Source organism: Carettochelys insculpta, chromosome 12 (genome assembly GCF_033958435.1).
Source record: "Carettochelys insculpta isolate YL-2023 chromosome 12, ASM3395843v1, whole genome shotgun sequence".
Classification (NCBI taxonomy): Eukaryota; Metazoa; Chordata; order Testudines; family Carettochelyidae; genus Carettochelys; species Carettochelys insculpta.
This window is the reverse complement of record NC_134148.1, coordinates 22,047,833-22,062,322: the sequence shown is the minus strand read 5'-3', so window position 1 is coordinate 22,062,322 and position 14,490 is coordinate 22,047,833. Positions and strand designations below refer to the sequence as shown.

Sequence of the window (14,490 nt, the reverse complement as noted above, 5' to 3'; positions counted from 1 at the left end):
ATGGTACATATTATAGTTGTAGATGTGCAGGTAAAGGAGCTCCTGATGGTTGATGTTAGGTCCTGTGATGATATCACTGGTGTAAATACGTGAGCATCTCTGAGATGGAAGTTCACACCTCCACATTAGAATCTGACAGTGGACCACATCCCCCCGCTCCTTGAGTGATCTGACTTGTTTTTTCTCCTCTCTTGATCTATATTACTGGTAATGGACCATTTTCACCCTGACTGAATAGACCTTGTCAGCTCTGGCCCTCTCTTTTACTGGGACCCCACTCTTTAAATATGACTCTGAACCCCACACCCCACCACTCATGCCTCTGATGAAGCAGGTCTTTGCCCACAAAAGCTTATGCTCCAAAATATCTGTTAGTCTAGAAGGTACCACAGGACTTCTTGTTGTTCTTGAAGATACAGACTAACACAGCTGTTCTGGTCTGGCTATGGTCTGAAGAAGTGGGTCTGTCCCCCGAAAGCTCACCTAATAAACAATTTTGCTAGTCTTTAAAGTGCTACTTGACTGCTTTTTGTTTTGACAGCTTCTTCTGTGATACCTTTAGGTATGACTTTTGCCTGATCAGCCAACTAGCACACCAGGCGGGGGGCTGTCATACCCACATGCCAGAATGAATCTGTGCCCTGGGATCACCCAGGTGACTGTGCCATTGCAACTGGTCCCTCAGCTACTTTTCCCCCTTGAAAGCGCAGTGGGTGTGGTATGACATCTTTCAAATAGTAATGGAAGCTCTTCAGTTCACTGAAAAGAAAGTGCTTTATAGAAATGGAGCCAAATGTCCCAAGCTTGCTTTGCTGTGATGGATCTTGCTACAGGGTGGGGGTGAAAGTTGAGGGACCACTTGACATGATCCTTTCCAGGGACAGGTCTCTTCAGGAGCTTTCTCTGGAGGGAGGGCCATCCCCCCATCCCCCGCATACATTGACACATGGGGGCTGTAGCTGAGGTACCAGGTCAGATGGTCCCTTCAGGGCCTCTCTCCACCAGGTGCAACAGCCCCAAACATCAGTGAATGTGGCCCCTGCCCCCATACAATCAGGGGTGGTGGGTGTGGTTGAGGGACCAATTGACATGGTCTCTTCAGGGGCTTTCTCTGGTGGTGGGGGATAGATGAGGGACCTGTTGACAGGATCCCCTCATTGGCTTTCTACCAGCCACCAAATCTTTGCCGTGGGGAGGAAGGGGGAAGACTTCCTTCCAGCCACAGTCAGCCCCTGAAGATCTTTCCCACCTTTGGAGCCTTCACCACACACCAGCTGGGACACGGTGCTGTCTGCCAGCATGGTCTGCACTACACTACAGGCACCTGCTTGGCAGTACAGGCACCTGCCAGGGGCTAGCCATGTGATGTGGTTGGGTGGGAGATAGACCCCGACTGTGTGGCTCCTGTGCGTGTGTGTGTGTCGGGGGGGGGGGGGGGGGCTGCCCCTGTACAAATGTGAAACTCCAAAGTTTCTCAGCCTCTCATACAAGCATGACCTTCACAGCCTAGCTGCGGCAGGGCAGGGGCTGGCACAAGCACTGAAAGAAAATCTTGGCCTCTCCTGCTATATCCTGTGCAGGGAAGAAAACGCTACACTGTGTTGGGGCTACTTTTTCATGGGTAGATGCAATTGCCACACTACTAATAAATAAGTTTCTTGGCCTCTCATACAGGCATGCCCCGCACCCCCCAGCCCAGCCACCTCATGGTGTGGTGGGAGCTGTTGCCAGCGCTGAAAAAAAATCTCAGCCTTTCCTGCTATACCCTGTGCAGGGAAGAAGCCACAACCCTGAGTTGGGGCTATTTTTCCATGGGTTGATGTGATTGCTGCGCTGCTAACGAAGAAATGAATTCAAAATGGGCCCAGGTGCCCACTTCAATTTCTGGGCTTCCTGGTGCCGAATTTAAATTCATGGCTTCTTGTTACCTATTTCCTGCGCACCTGGAGACCAGTGGAGATGGAAGTAGCCTGAGGGGAAAATCATGGGGCATTATGGAATACACATGGGACACCTCTGGAGGCCAATAAAGTCAATCAATGTAAATAATTGCGATTTCCACACTAGCATTAATCCGACCTCTTAAATTTGAACTTGGTGCTACACCGACTTGTTTTGTGGGGGTAATAATATCGACCTTCATGCTCCCTAAAATCAACAATGGCATTCACCATGAAGAGTGACATTGTGAAACTGAGCTTACTGCCTTAAAATGGACTTTATGGTGTAGTGTAGACATAGCCTTAGATCTACAGTGAAGGAGCATGGAATATCTCTGATATTCCAAGGTATTAGCCTGGGAATTAGTAACTTAATAAAAATTGTCCACTATGTTGTCAGGGGGCTGTTTACAACTACTACTGTGCAGAGTCTGATTGAAGGAGGCTACTTCAGCCTGCCATAGCTGTAGGCAAAGAGCTTGTGGCTGTCAGTCTGGTAACTGGGGAATTTTTTTATGTTGTTGGTGATGAAACGGTCTATTAACTTGGTATATAGAATCTAGTGTCCTTAATTTAAAACATTTCTAAATGACTAAATTTGGTGCTCAAGCCACATGCTTGAAGAGGAAGATTTTCTGAAGCACATGAGGACTGGATCCTTCTCTTTAGGTTTTTGAAAATCTTCCTCAAAATGAAGATTTAACATATACCTCAATCTAGTGTTAAACTAAGAACTATTACGTCACCTTTGTGCGCAGTTTGTACAGTAACTTGCCCCTCTGATTTTTATATTCTACACAGATGCAGTCATCCTCTGCCTCAAAAGTTACTTATTAGAATAAGTGGAATAATTTATCGTGGCTAAATCTTTATTAGTTCCTGTTCCTGAGTAACTAAGTGATAACAAGAGCAGAAATGTGACATTAATGGCATTCTTTATAAATTGTTTTAATGTGGGATGTGTTTTTCCTTGCATTTTAGTAAACCAACAAGGGAATTCAATATACAAAACCTCAAATGTTAAAATTGTAACAACTCAAAGCATAGCTAAATATAATGATGCAGGTGTGATGCAGGGACCTATTGGTGCCAATGGGCAGGTGACATACGGGGTAGATATCAGTGTTCCCTGCAAACAGTGCTTGAACGGCCACACAGCTGAACAGTAGAGTGCCCACAATTGTCCACAATCAGCAGCATGTGTTTCTACTGGTAGCACATGTAACATTTATTCTGCCAATGGAACAGTGACTGGCATATGCATAATAGTTCAAAGGGTGGCATGTGAGGTCTTGTCCAAGAGCCAGTAACTTACTGGCCATCAGGATGTTTGTATAACATGTGTGGATGGTATTTAAGGAGTTATGTACCTATACTGAAAATTATGGTCTTAAGTAAGTTAAGACAGGTCACTAGAAGGTGAAACAGAATCTGTTCAGATGGGGAAAGTAAATGCTTCTTTTTCTAGTTGGCCTAGAAAACGAAGTCTGTGTACAGAACCCCCAACTAATCAAAGTTACAAAATCAACAACATCTTTAGAGAGGAACACGCAGAAGGACAGGGGGCTGGTTTATGACTAAAGATCAAAACTAGTGTGATATATTCAGGATTTCAGGGAGAGACATACTATTCTTCACTTAAAAGACAGGCTAGTTTCTTGAAAAAACCACAAGTGTATCAGGATGAGATACTGGTGAGCGATGTGAGACAAGACAGTAATTAGTGAGTTTGGTCTAGAACTTGTTCTACGGTATTGTACATGCGCCACCTTTTGTTTTCAATACTTTGACTTGCTACTTCTTGAAACTCTAGATGTTGTTAAATAAACTTTTACTTGTTTAACTGTAAACATGTCTGAGTGATGTGCATTCATCAGAGTGATGGTCCTAAGGTAAGAGTGGAAAGCTGGTGAGTACTGGTTCTTTGGAAGCAGCAGGTTTAGTGAATTCAGTGAACGTGCAGTGGACTAAGGGCTGGTCACTTGGGAGGACACTTGGAGGGCTTGTGTGTTACAGTGAGTCTATCACTACCCTGTAGAGATAGAGCTGGGCCTCTCTAGCCCTGTAGGGGAGTGCTTGTGTTGCCTGTGGCTAGCATGGTTGGGGAGCTGACCCCCGGCAGGCACCTAAGGACAGATGGCAGGGCTTCCTCATAGCCCTGGGTATACCCAGGAGCATCATGGATGGTCAGATATGTTGAGATCTTCATATTAAGATAAAGTTCCACTCAGAACATTATTTGGATTCTGATGATGCATAAGTATGGTCCATATCTCCTCTCCCTTCTAATATAATGTTTTAAAACATCCAGAGCACAGAATTCTGTTTTCATTTAATTCACAACCTTAATTTTCTTCTAATACAGGCTGAACCTCTTTTATCTGGAACTCTGGTCTGGCAACAACCATAATACAACATGATTTTATTTAGCTAGACAACCACTTATCACGGGTTTAACAAAGTTTGTTTTTTTACAGCCACCAGTCCTGGTTCTGGTTTCTGTTCTGTTATTTAGCTGTAACTTACCACTAAATGTCTTCTAAGAGCCCAGTGAGCAATGGAAGGGTTGGTACCGTTCTAGACAATATTGACCTCCCCTGGTAAAGCAAATTGTCTTGGCTGGCACTGGTCAGGTCCCATGGATGCAGGAGGAGAGAGATTCAACCTGCAGTATACAGACTGCACCTCCCTGGTCCGGCCTGGTCAGGACGCAAGAGAAGTTGCTGGACCAGTGGAGGTCCCCTGCCACCAGCCCCCAAATCATGGCTCTCAGGTGCTGCTTTGACTGCAGTCTCAGCACTGTGCTCCTCCAGGGCTGCTGGGGTACTCTGAGCCTGGCCCCGTGCTGCCACTGGGCTCTAACCCTGGCCCGGTGCTACTGCGGCGCTGCCACAGATCTCCAGCACTGGCTCCATCCCTGAGCTGCTTTGGGGATGCCAGAGAACTCTGGCTCCAGTCCCAAGTTTCCAGGGGCTGCTGCAGGATTCTGGCAGTGGTTCTGTGTTGCCCCCAGCTGGGGGACTGAGGCTGTTGCTCCTGGTCCCAGCTGGCTCTCCTGATTTTAGGCTCCTGGGCACTCTGGTGCAGAAGCATTCATGGTTCTGCCAGACCATGAATGTTGTTGGACCAGAGAGTGATGGTTTTAACAGGTACAACCTGTATTTGTTTTCTGTGCACTTTGAAACAGTACCATGTTAACATACTGACAGAACAAGAGACACATCCCTACGTATTTCCAGCAAACGACTGTCAGAGTGCGAGTACATGCACATGTATGACACCGCAGTCCTGAGTCAATTTTCCTTTCAAGTCAAATGAAGAACGCCTGGTGGCTTTCATGCTGGGTGGATTGCGCCTTATTTAAATATCTGTTTAAATATTCACAAGAAACCCCAGAAGTAACAGCTGTAGAGTTGTTTTTTATTTGGACATTTTTCAGTGACAGCTAATAGGATACAGTGTTTATGATGCACACATTTACTAAGTACAACATCAGACACTACAACATTTCAAAGCATATGTCATTCTGATATTCTTTTGGTTTTTCATCTGTGTATGATGGTGGTATAAAGTGAAAACCTGTTTACAGGCTTTTATTTAATCTGATGAATTATCAGCATCTTAAAAAAACAAAAGTCATTCTCAGAATTCTTGCATGATATTTTGAAATGTATTCAATTTTATATCCTAAATGTTATAGACCATCAGCTTTCAAATGCTGGTGTTTCCATGTACGGAACAACTGCTAAGGGATTGAAGAAAAAAACCAAAACAATTTTTCAAAGATGAAGTATACCCTATCTTTCTATTTTGATCAAGGAGACTAGTTTAATCACATTTAATAACGAAAGTTATTTAAGCATATTCAAGTTTCACCTCAGATTAAAGCCTGTGTAGCAATTTGTTAAAATCTGGATAGAGGATTACGTTGCAAAAGGCAGATCAAAATAATTGCCGGACTAAAAATATACCTAACTCAATGAGGTAACTCTTGTGCAACATCTTTTGAATGGTAAAATATGTCAAAGGGGACATGGACAAATTTACAATTTCCAGCATCCAACAGAACCTACTATGCCAAAAGATAATAAATTAAAATATAAAAGTTTTGTCCACATTAAAAGAGCATAACCATGATTCAAAGGAAAAAAGTAAGTTGTTAAAAGATGTTTGTTTCCATGGTTATTTAAAGAGACCTTAAACCTAAGGTGATACACATTTTATATCACAAATCAACACAAAAATTCTTATTTCTGAAAAAGTGCATGTAAAATACTGTTATGTAAAATTTTAGCTGAATTACCAAGTACACATCCATTCCAACTTAGAAATATTTTCCTTTAAAACATGTCAAGCAGCATACACTTTTAATGTGATATAAATGTAACACTACTCAAATCACTGAGTTTTAGGATAATACCTATAAACAACAAACTACTACTTTGTTGAGGAAAGACACAGTAAGGCTTTATACAGGTAAACAAATTTAAAAACAAATATTTTTAAACATAATTTTTCTTAGCTATATATTTAAGTAGTAGAGATATTTCCTGATCTATAATATAAATAGACTGTTGTGCCAGTTTTATCTGAAGAGGAGAAAAATGTTTTTATTTTTCTAAGTGTTTTCACCTATTTCCTGCTCTTATGCTAGTACTCAATATCAGGGTTTTTTTCATGACACATTAACAAGTGCAGTACTTCTTGAAATTTTGAAAGATTAGTACACTCCACTGTATTAAATTATATGGTGGTTGGAGCCAGCATTTATTATCTCCTTGGTCTCAGAGATAAAATAACAAACATGAAGTGCTTTTGGTTTACTTTGCATATGAAAATAATTTAACAAAGATCATCCCAATTAAATACACAGTGCTTACTTGTAGGTACCTTAGTGTAGCAGTATTGAGCTATAGAACGCAAAAAATGGGTACACATTTCTGGAAGTAAAAAGGCAGGAGCATTTCAAAATGGTACCGACAAAGACCAAGATTTCTCTTTATTCAACATATTAACAGTCACCATATATAAGGTGCATGTCTATATCGCTAATAAAACCAAAATGTGAAATATCTGCTCACCCGATAGCCAAATTATTCTGTAGGATTTTAGGCAAACTGATTAGTACCAAAACATTCTAAATGTATGCCTCCAGAATATTCTTACCTTAAAGAAATAGACGTTCATGCTAAGTTGCATGATACATTAAAATATTGCACACTACTATTTGGTAATGCAGAGTTTTTCCGTATGCATATTTGAACTATACATTACTGATATTGTTTTAAAAGAGCGTTAATCAAGGCCTTTAACTTAACTATTGTACATTTTGAAATAAGAATTCCAACTGGAGCAGATCTGAGGAATGAAGGAGGGAATATTCCTTCTGCTTGGAAGTACAGTGGTACAGAACAACTGTAATTTCTCATTGTGCATTCTGGATCTTACAGAACACTTTATATATCTTTTTTTTTTTTAAAACTATTTTTGCTAGCATGAAGTAATCCTTTGGGTAAATAGGTTCACTGAACTATGTGGCTAGATTCACAAACTGAACAATTTTAAATACTCCCTTCCCAGCCAATGTTTGTTGTATATTCCAAAGGCCAATATATACACTAATGAAGGTATTGGCTTGCTCAAGAAATTTCCCCTTTCATTCTAGGTATTTTGAAAATACAACATAAAAAGTGTGCCATGGATGATATTGAAAAAATACAACACCATTTCTGGTGACTAAAACTGGACAAAGAAAAAACCATGACCAACTACAAAATATGAAATAAATAATATAATCATAAACGACTTTTGTTCATTTTGCCAGAAAACAAATACTTTAGTAAACTATCTTTAAAGAAAATTATAATCTAACTTCCAGTGTGCTACTTGTGCTTAGTTACCATATTTTTCTTTCCAGGTGATATTTGCATAAACCCAGTTAAAAGAACAGATTGCACTGGATTGTAAACAAAGTTGATTATAAAAAACAAAGTCTCTTATGTTAGCGCCTAATAAAGGATACTGTCATACATTTTAAAGAACACAATACTCAGCAGCAGTTTAATATGCCTAGTAAACCACATTACTAACAGATGAACACCTATGTTATACCGCATAGTAAGCCAAAAGACTTTAATAATACTTCATAATTTATGTCATACTGACATAAATAAGGAAACTGTTTAACAAATTATTTTATCTATTGCCAGTTTGCTATGTTTAAATTGTCAAAAACTGTAATGGAGAAACAGGTTCCTACATGACTATGTATTCTACTACAAAATGCCCTACTTTCAGGCCTCCGCTTAAAGTACTGTATCTGTCCTTATTGGTCCCTGCCTACGAGCAGATGGTGTATGGATTTTAAATGTACACTATTTAAATATATTACTAAAGATCTAAAAATGTCTCTAGACAATGAAAACACAATTTTTGCCCAAAGCCCTATATTCATATTCTGGAAACCTAACAATTGGTACTGTGTCTACATGAAAATAATGACCTATACAAATGCACATCTTTCCACCAGCATTCCAGTTGTGGTACAGTTATTTGGATTTCCAGTTACCCATACTAAAAATCTGGGCATATAAAGTATTGTCCTCTCATAAACATGTTATCAGTGGCTCACTAAGTTTTAATGGATTCATATTTCAGGCAACAGACTTATTGTCTGACGGTGCATCCTTGGTTCAGACACGTGAGATGAATGCTAGGCTCAAACTGGCTGGAATTTGAATGGTTTCTAATGCAAGAGAGGATGGATTAAATGGAAAAGTAACAGGAAAGATGTGTTTAGCATCCATCAGCAGCTGAGGGGAGTCTTTCCTGTCTCGTAAACGCATCTACAAAAGATAAGAAATTGGTTAATACTTCATCTTGCAGCAAAAACAGATGAAAAATAATCATGGTGCATTTGAGTTGTTTAGTATCATGCTTTTCTTTTTGGTTAAAAAAACCCAAACCAAACCAAACCAAAAAACCAAAACCTAGATCTTATAATCAGTTATATTTGACTTATTTTGTGGGCTTTAAACATTCACTCAAGAAAGAAATATATGAAAAAAAATCTGAGTTAATGTAAAAAGTCAGAGTTTTGTCATACTAACTCTTTGAACACTGATCAGTGCGGAATATAAATGTATGTATTTGCCAGCTTGATGTGGACCCCTTGTAGCAGTTGTGCACATAAAGCAAAGTTGCCTCTGAGCAGCTTTAAATCTGCATGTCTTTATTTCATAAAAAAATCTGAAAAAACATTTATATTTTCTGCAGAGGGTGCAGGACCTGTTCTGTATACATTAAGGCTGTGTCCACACTTGCATTCCTCTTTTGAAAGAGGTATGCAAATGATGGAATTCAGAAATGCAAATGAGGTGGAGTTTTACATATCTGGTGTCTCATTTGTATATTCTTCTTTCTAAAGAACTTCTTTCAAAAGAAGAAAAGCACTGTAGATGCGGCTCTTTCAAAAATAAACTCCATGTTTGAAAGAATCCTTCTTCCTTAAAAAAAAGAAAAAAATAGGAAGAAGGGTTCTTTCGAAGATGGGGTTTACTTTTGAAAGAGCCCCATCTACTGTGCTCTTCCTCTTTTGAAAGAAGTTCTTTTGAAGGAATATGCAAATGAGACACGAGATATGTAAATGTGCACCTCATTTACATTTTCGATTTCCCTCATTTGCATGCCTCTTTCAAAAGAGGAATGCAAGTGTAGACACGGCCTAACTGTAGTGATTCAGTGAGTATGCAGACTGATTGATCTGCTTCGTTTTTATGTCATCAATCTTTATGAATTGTACACTTCTCTTAACAGATACCAGGGAGAACAACTTTAAAAAATAATTTAAAAATAAGTAGCCAGTTTCCCCCTGAATTTTCCAAAGGTTGTATTCTTATCATATTTTCCAAATTATAGGAGCTGAATTAAGAACTTTTGATTTGTAAGGGTAAGTCTTCAAAGCAGTCTCAAATTGAGCTCTCATGTGTGAACGACTTGAATGAATGGGTTTCACATGTACAAATTCCATCACCTGCATTTACAAATGTTAATACTGAAAAGCTGGCATAGTGGAGTGTCCACAAATAAAGATACAGAGTTGAAAATTATTGCAACTTCTGAAAATCAGGCACACCAAATTAACTTTTAAAATAAATAGGGAAAGTTTAAAAAAAGTCTAAATATTAAACCAGCAAACAGTAACACAGATTGTGATAGCCTACAATAAACATAAATATCTCAATATCACATTTCTAATTGCAGAATAAGAAAAAAATGTGCTTGGCATACCTGATTTGCTTTGAATATCTCACTGCATTTTAAGATAATACCTATTTTGGCTCACTAATGTGTCCCTGTAGAACTAACTGAAAAACATGTGTGGCAAAAACCAGTCTCACCTGTATCGTACGTATAAAGGACACAGAGACCCTTTCTTCAAACTCATTAACTGGCGTATACAAATTCAAAACTTTTACAATCTGTGAAGAAAAACAAGAGTTTTTTGGTTTCATTCTTTTGTCGATTTAAACATATTTAGAAATACCATTCTAAATTAGCTCTTTACAAGTGCTGGGTAGTTTTTTTTTCTTTTTTCCAATCAATTTATTAACATTTTCTTATTCTTTTAAGAAACAGCTAATGTGCCTTAATTTCTTATAGCATTATATAAAATGAACAAGCCATTTACATTTTTATGTCAACACGTACAGCTGTATAATATTAAACAGCTGATCTTGGCACACTGACAAATTCTACTTCTCCCATGACAGCTACATGAAACTGTCAGCTAATATTAGCATGGGGGCTATCAGAGGTGGATGATTGTTTTTAAAATGGAAGGTTTAGTGCTCTCTGTCTTTCTATAGCCTTCATGCATCACTTGTCGTCTTAGACTCTCTCTCCTTTAATTCAGAGACTATTGTCTTGACACCTGCCTGCACTGTGCCTAGCACACTGTGGCTGTGGCCACACTAGCCCCTCTTTTCGGAGGGGCCATGGTAATGAGGCATTTCAGCAGATGGTAATGAGGCGCTGCCATGAACATGCAATGCCTCATTAGCATGATGGTGGCCATGCACGTTTCGAAAGTGCCTCTTTCAGAATGCATGCCACCCCTGTAGCTGGTGGACTTTCGAAATGACCCTGATTTCAAAAAGCCCCTAGCTATGCCAGAGGTGTGTGTTTCGAAAAAGGGGCACTTTTGAAACGCGCATGGCCACCATTATGCTACTGAGGCACTGCACATTCATGGCAGTGCCTCATTAGCATCTGCCAAAATCCCTCCAAAAGTAAGGGCTAGTGTGGCCACAGCCTGTGGGAACTACAGGAGGACAATCAACCAGCATCAACCATATCTTACATCCACTGGAGTCAAATGGAAGTGTTGCCATTGAAAAATGAAGTAAAATAGATACTGATTTCCAATGGAACAAGTTAGAGCCCTAACTGCAGGACTAAGGGCTTATTATTAAAATGCTGGTTATTTGAGAGTTCCGGATGATAGAATGCTGGATATGAAAGAGTTTATTGCACCAGTATAACTACAGCAATCCAACTTGGAACTTATGTGGTGCCCAGACCTTGTGAGTGAACCCACTACCCCATTTAATCTCTGTTTTCATTATGCTTATTTGCAATAACATGAGCAGAAATATCCAATCTCCATGAGATTGGAACTCATTCAGGAAAAAACAGTTTAGGGGTGCACATCAATGTGACAGCTGGCAAGGTGAGTGCTGGATTACCTGTGCAGTAGTGAGAGCATTGCACATGGAACAAATGGCTTCTGCATCTTCATCAGTCTTCTTTTTCACCTGCAACAACTGTGCAGCCTGAATGAGAGGTTCCAGTGTTTCTTTAGCCCCACTGTTCATCAAATTTTTGTCACGTAGCCATTCTTCAAGTTGACTCACGTTGTACCTATTAAAAGAGTAAAGACCCAAGAATAAGTTCACTCCCCCCATTCAAGTCTGATCAAATATCAAGAGCTTTACATTTTCTATTGGTACTTCCCTCACACTGCACCTAGTTAATACTTTCCTTAAGCTTATTTACGTAGCAGCATCCTTCCTGACTGTTTAATAAACACCCTGAGTTTCAAGGAATACCTGAAAATAATGGCAAAATATTATAGCCACCGCTTCTCCCTCAAATAAAGGACAGTACAAAGAAGCATACCACAGTGTTTCTGAACCATTTTTTTTTAAATGAAGTACCCTTTTTAAAAAAATTATAAGTACCCCCAGACTTCTCTTGTGTACCCCTAGGGGTACGCGTACCACCGGTTGAGAAACATGGTTCTAAGGTAATCTGAGGTCTTGAAGCAAGTGTCATTCAAACTTTCCAGATTATTGTACCCTTTTCAGGAGTCAGACTTGTTATACATACCACCAAATTACCCCTTGCTTAAAAAAACTACTAACTTACATGTAAAAATATCCCAGAATACTACTACTGAAAACTTGCTGACTTTCTACTATATTATCATCAAATAAATGAATTGGAATAGAAATATTGCACTTACATTTCCGCATATGAAGCACTGGAAACAAGTCATTGAATGAACTTTTAGATTGTACTGACTTTACTAGTGTTTTTTGTGTAGCCTGTTGTAAAACTAGACAAATATCTAGATGAGTTGATGTACCTCCTGGAAGACTTCGGTGTACCCACAAGGGTACATGTCCCTTTGGCTGAGAAACACTGGCATAGAATACTTCTCTCTTAGATGGAATGATTAAATACAACTTTTATTCAAAACAATTATCTGAGCTTAACAAATTCATTTGCACACCACACAGTACGTTAAAGAGGAGAGTAAAAGTAGCATGGAGTGCTCTCTCACCGTATCTGCATCCCTTTGCTCCAGGAGCACATGTCTTTGCGCAAAAGGAGGTTATTCAGAGTCACTGCCCCCACAATGTAGAACATTTGCTTGACAACTTGCTTGATCAACTCCGGATCCATACCATGCTGACACATTACAGAGTGGAATGTGTTCAGCTGCCGAATGATAGAGTCCAGTGTATAGGTTCCTTCATCAGCAATACTGGATGTTCTCTTTCGCAGCCCTGTCGGCTTTACCCCTGAGACGCCTTGAATAGTTTCATGCTCCAGCATTCCTGAAACTGCATTTGATTTAAAACATTACTACTCCAGTGGAAAAATACCCAAATGTACACACGTTTTTACAAAACAACAACTGATATTTATATATTGTAAGCAGACTGAGCTTGTTATTGCCCACCATTCTGCACCATTCCAACTCTTTTCTCATTGCTCCCACTAATTTTTGCAGAATCCAAGTTTCCATTGCAATTTTAAAAGAGCATAGGCCTTACGTAGTAGAGAAAGCCTGCATGTGGCTCAATACAGTGATGTTTTCCCAAGACTGAATAAGCAGTCGTTCCTGTGGAACTAAGAGCTGCTCTATTCTTCTAAATGATGTGTTGAATCTGAAGCTTAATGGAAATTTAAGTGTCATTATCTTAAGGGAGAATATATGAATTTAATGGGCTTCATTTAGAGATCAAGAACAAATAATTTTTATTTAAAACTATGAATTTAAAAGTCAACATTATTAACTATTTCACTACTGATAATATTACTACTTCGTTAAAGCGATTTATAAGATGTATTCAGCAACTCTGTCACTATAGGGGAACCAGGGACAGAGTTATGCTTTCACTCCCCCGATCGATGCTTCTACTTTTTGTTTATAAAATAGCATGGTTTAATATAAATGAACCATTTAAAATAAAATAGGAGAGATTAAGTTACTGCCACCATTATCATTGCTTAGGAAGAATTTGTTTTCATTAACACAATTGGACAATTAGAAGAAATTAATTTTGTCTTACCAATCATTGGCTGCAAAATATTCTCTAACACTCTGACGAGCTGCTGGTAGATCTGAATAGCCAAGTCACTCAATACCTGTCTGTATTCAGCCAAATCAAAATTGGTGAGGCAGTGTTCATTCTGACGAGGGGTGTTGTGCTTCATAAACCCCTACATTCACAAGACAATGGAAGCAAACATTGTGGTGTCAGCGCATCACATTGCAAAAGTGGAATCCGAGCTGATGACTGGTAGAAGGCGGCGATTTAGCCCTTGGAGGGGGCCAAATGTTGGCCCTGGTGACAAGGGAGAAGGTGATGAGGAAGATGATGACTGGCACTTCAGGCTGTTCTACAAGGGAGGCTGTGAGCATCTGGATTGTGCAGATGTGGATACTGTAGTATCTCCTTCTCCTGCTTTCCTGAGTTGGAAAGTGTTTGTGGTTGCGTAAGTGTATAAACTATTCATAATATATAGAAGAGTTCCTATTGTGGTGTTGAACACGGAGTCCCACCTACATACTGATTTGAATAATGCTGGGCCTGATCTTGGCACAAGAACTTGTCAACTCTCAAAATGATAAATCTGGATTCTTATGTAATCGGTAAAATTAATAAATAACCTACCGATCGGACTATATTGCCTTGAAACTTCAAGTATCTAATGCATTTACTGAAGTTACAAATAAACCACTACTTTGCTCCTGTTA

At 39.4% G+C, this 14,490-nt stretch overlaps 1 protein-coding gene across 1 annotated transcript in view; it reads right to left on the bottom strand.

Annotated features, from left to right (window-relative positions):
• Positions 1–5,358: 5,358 nt before the first annotated feature.
• Positions 5,359–14,490, bottom strand: part of MYO5A (myosin VA) — a 185,887-nt gene continuing 176,755 nt past the window's right edge. Inside the window, exons 37-41 of the mRNA XM_075006415.1 lie at positions 13,802–13,952; positions 12,787–13,069; positions 11,687–11,861; positions 10,340–10,420; positions 5,359–8,785 (exon numbers count right to left, since the gene is read on the bottom strand). Of these exons, the coding sequence (XP_074862516.1) occupies positions 8,633–8,785; positions 10,340–10,420; positions 11,687–11,861; positions 12,787–13,069; positions 13,802–13,952 (843 nt within the window). The 3' untranslated portion in view covers positions 5,359–8,632. The remainder of the gene's footprint in view (positions 8,786–10,339; positions 10,421–11,686; positions 11,862–12,786; positions 13,070–13,801; positions 13,953–14,490) is intronic.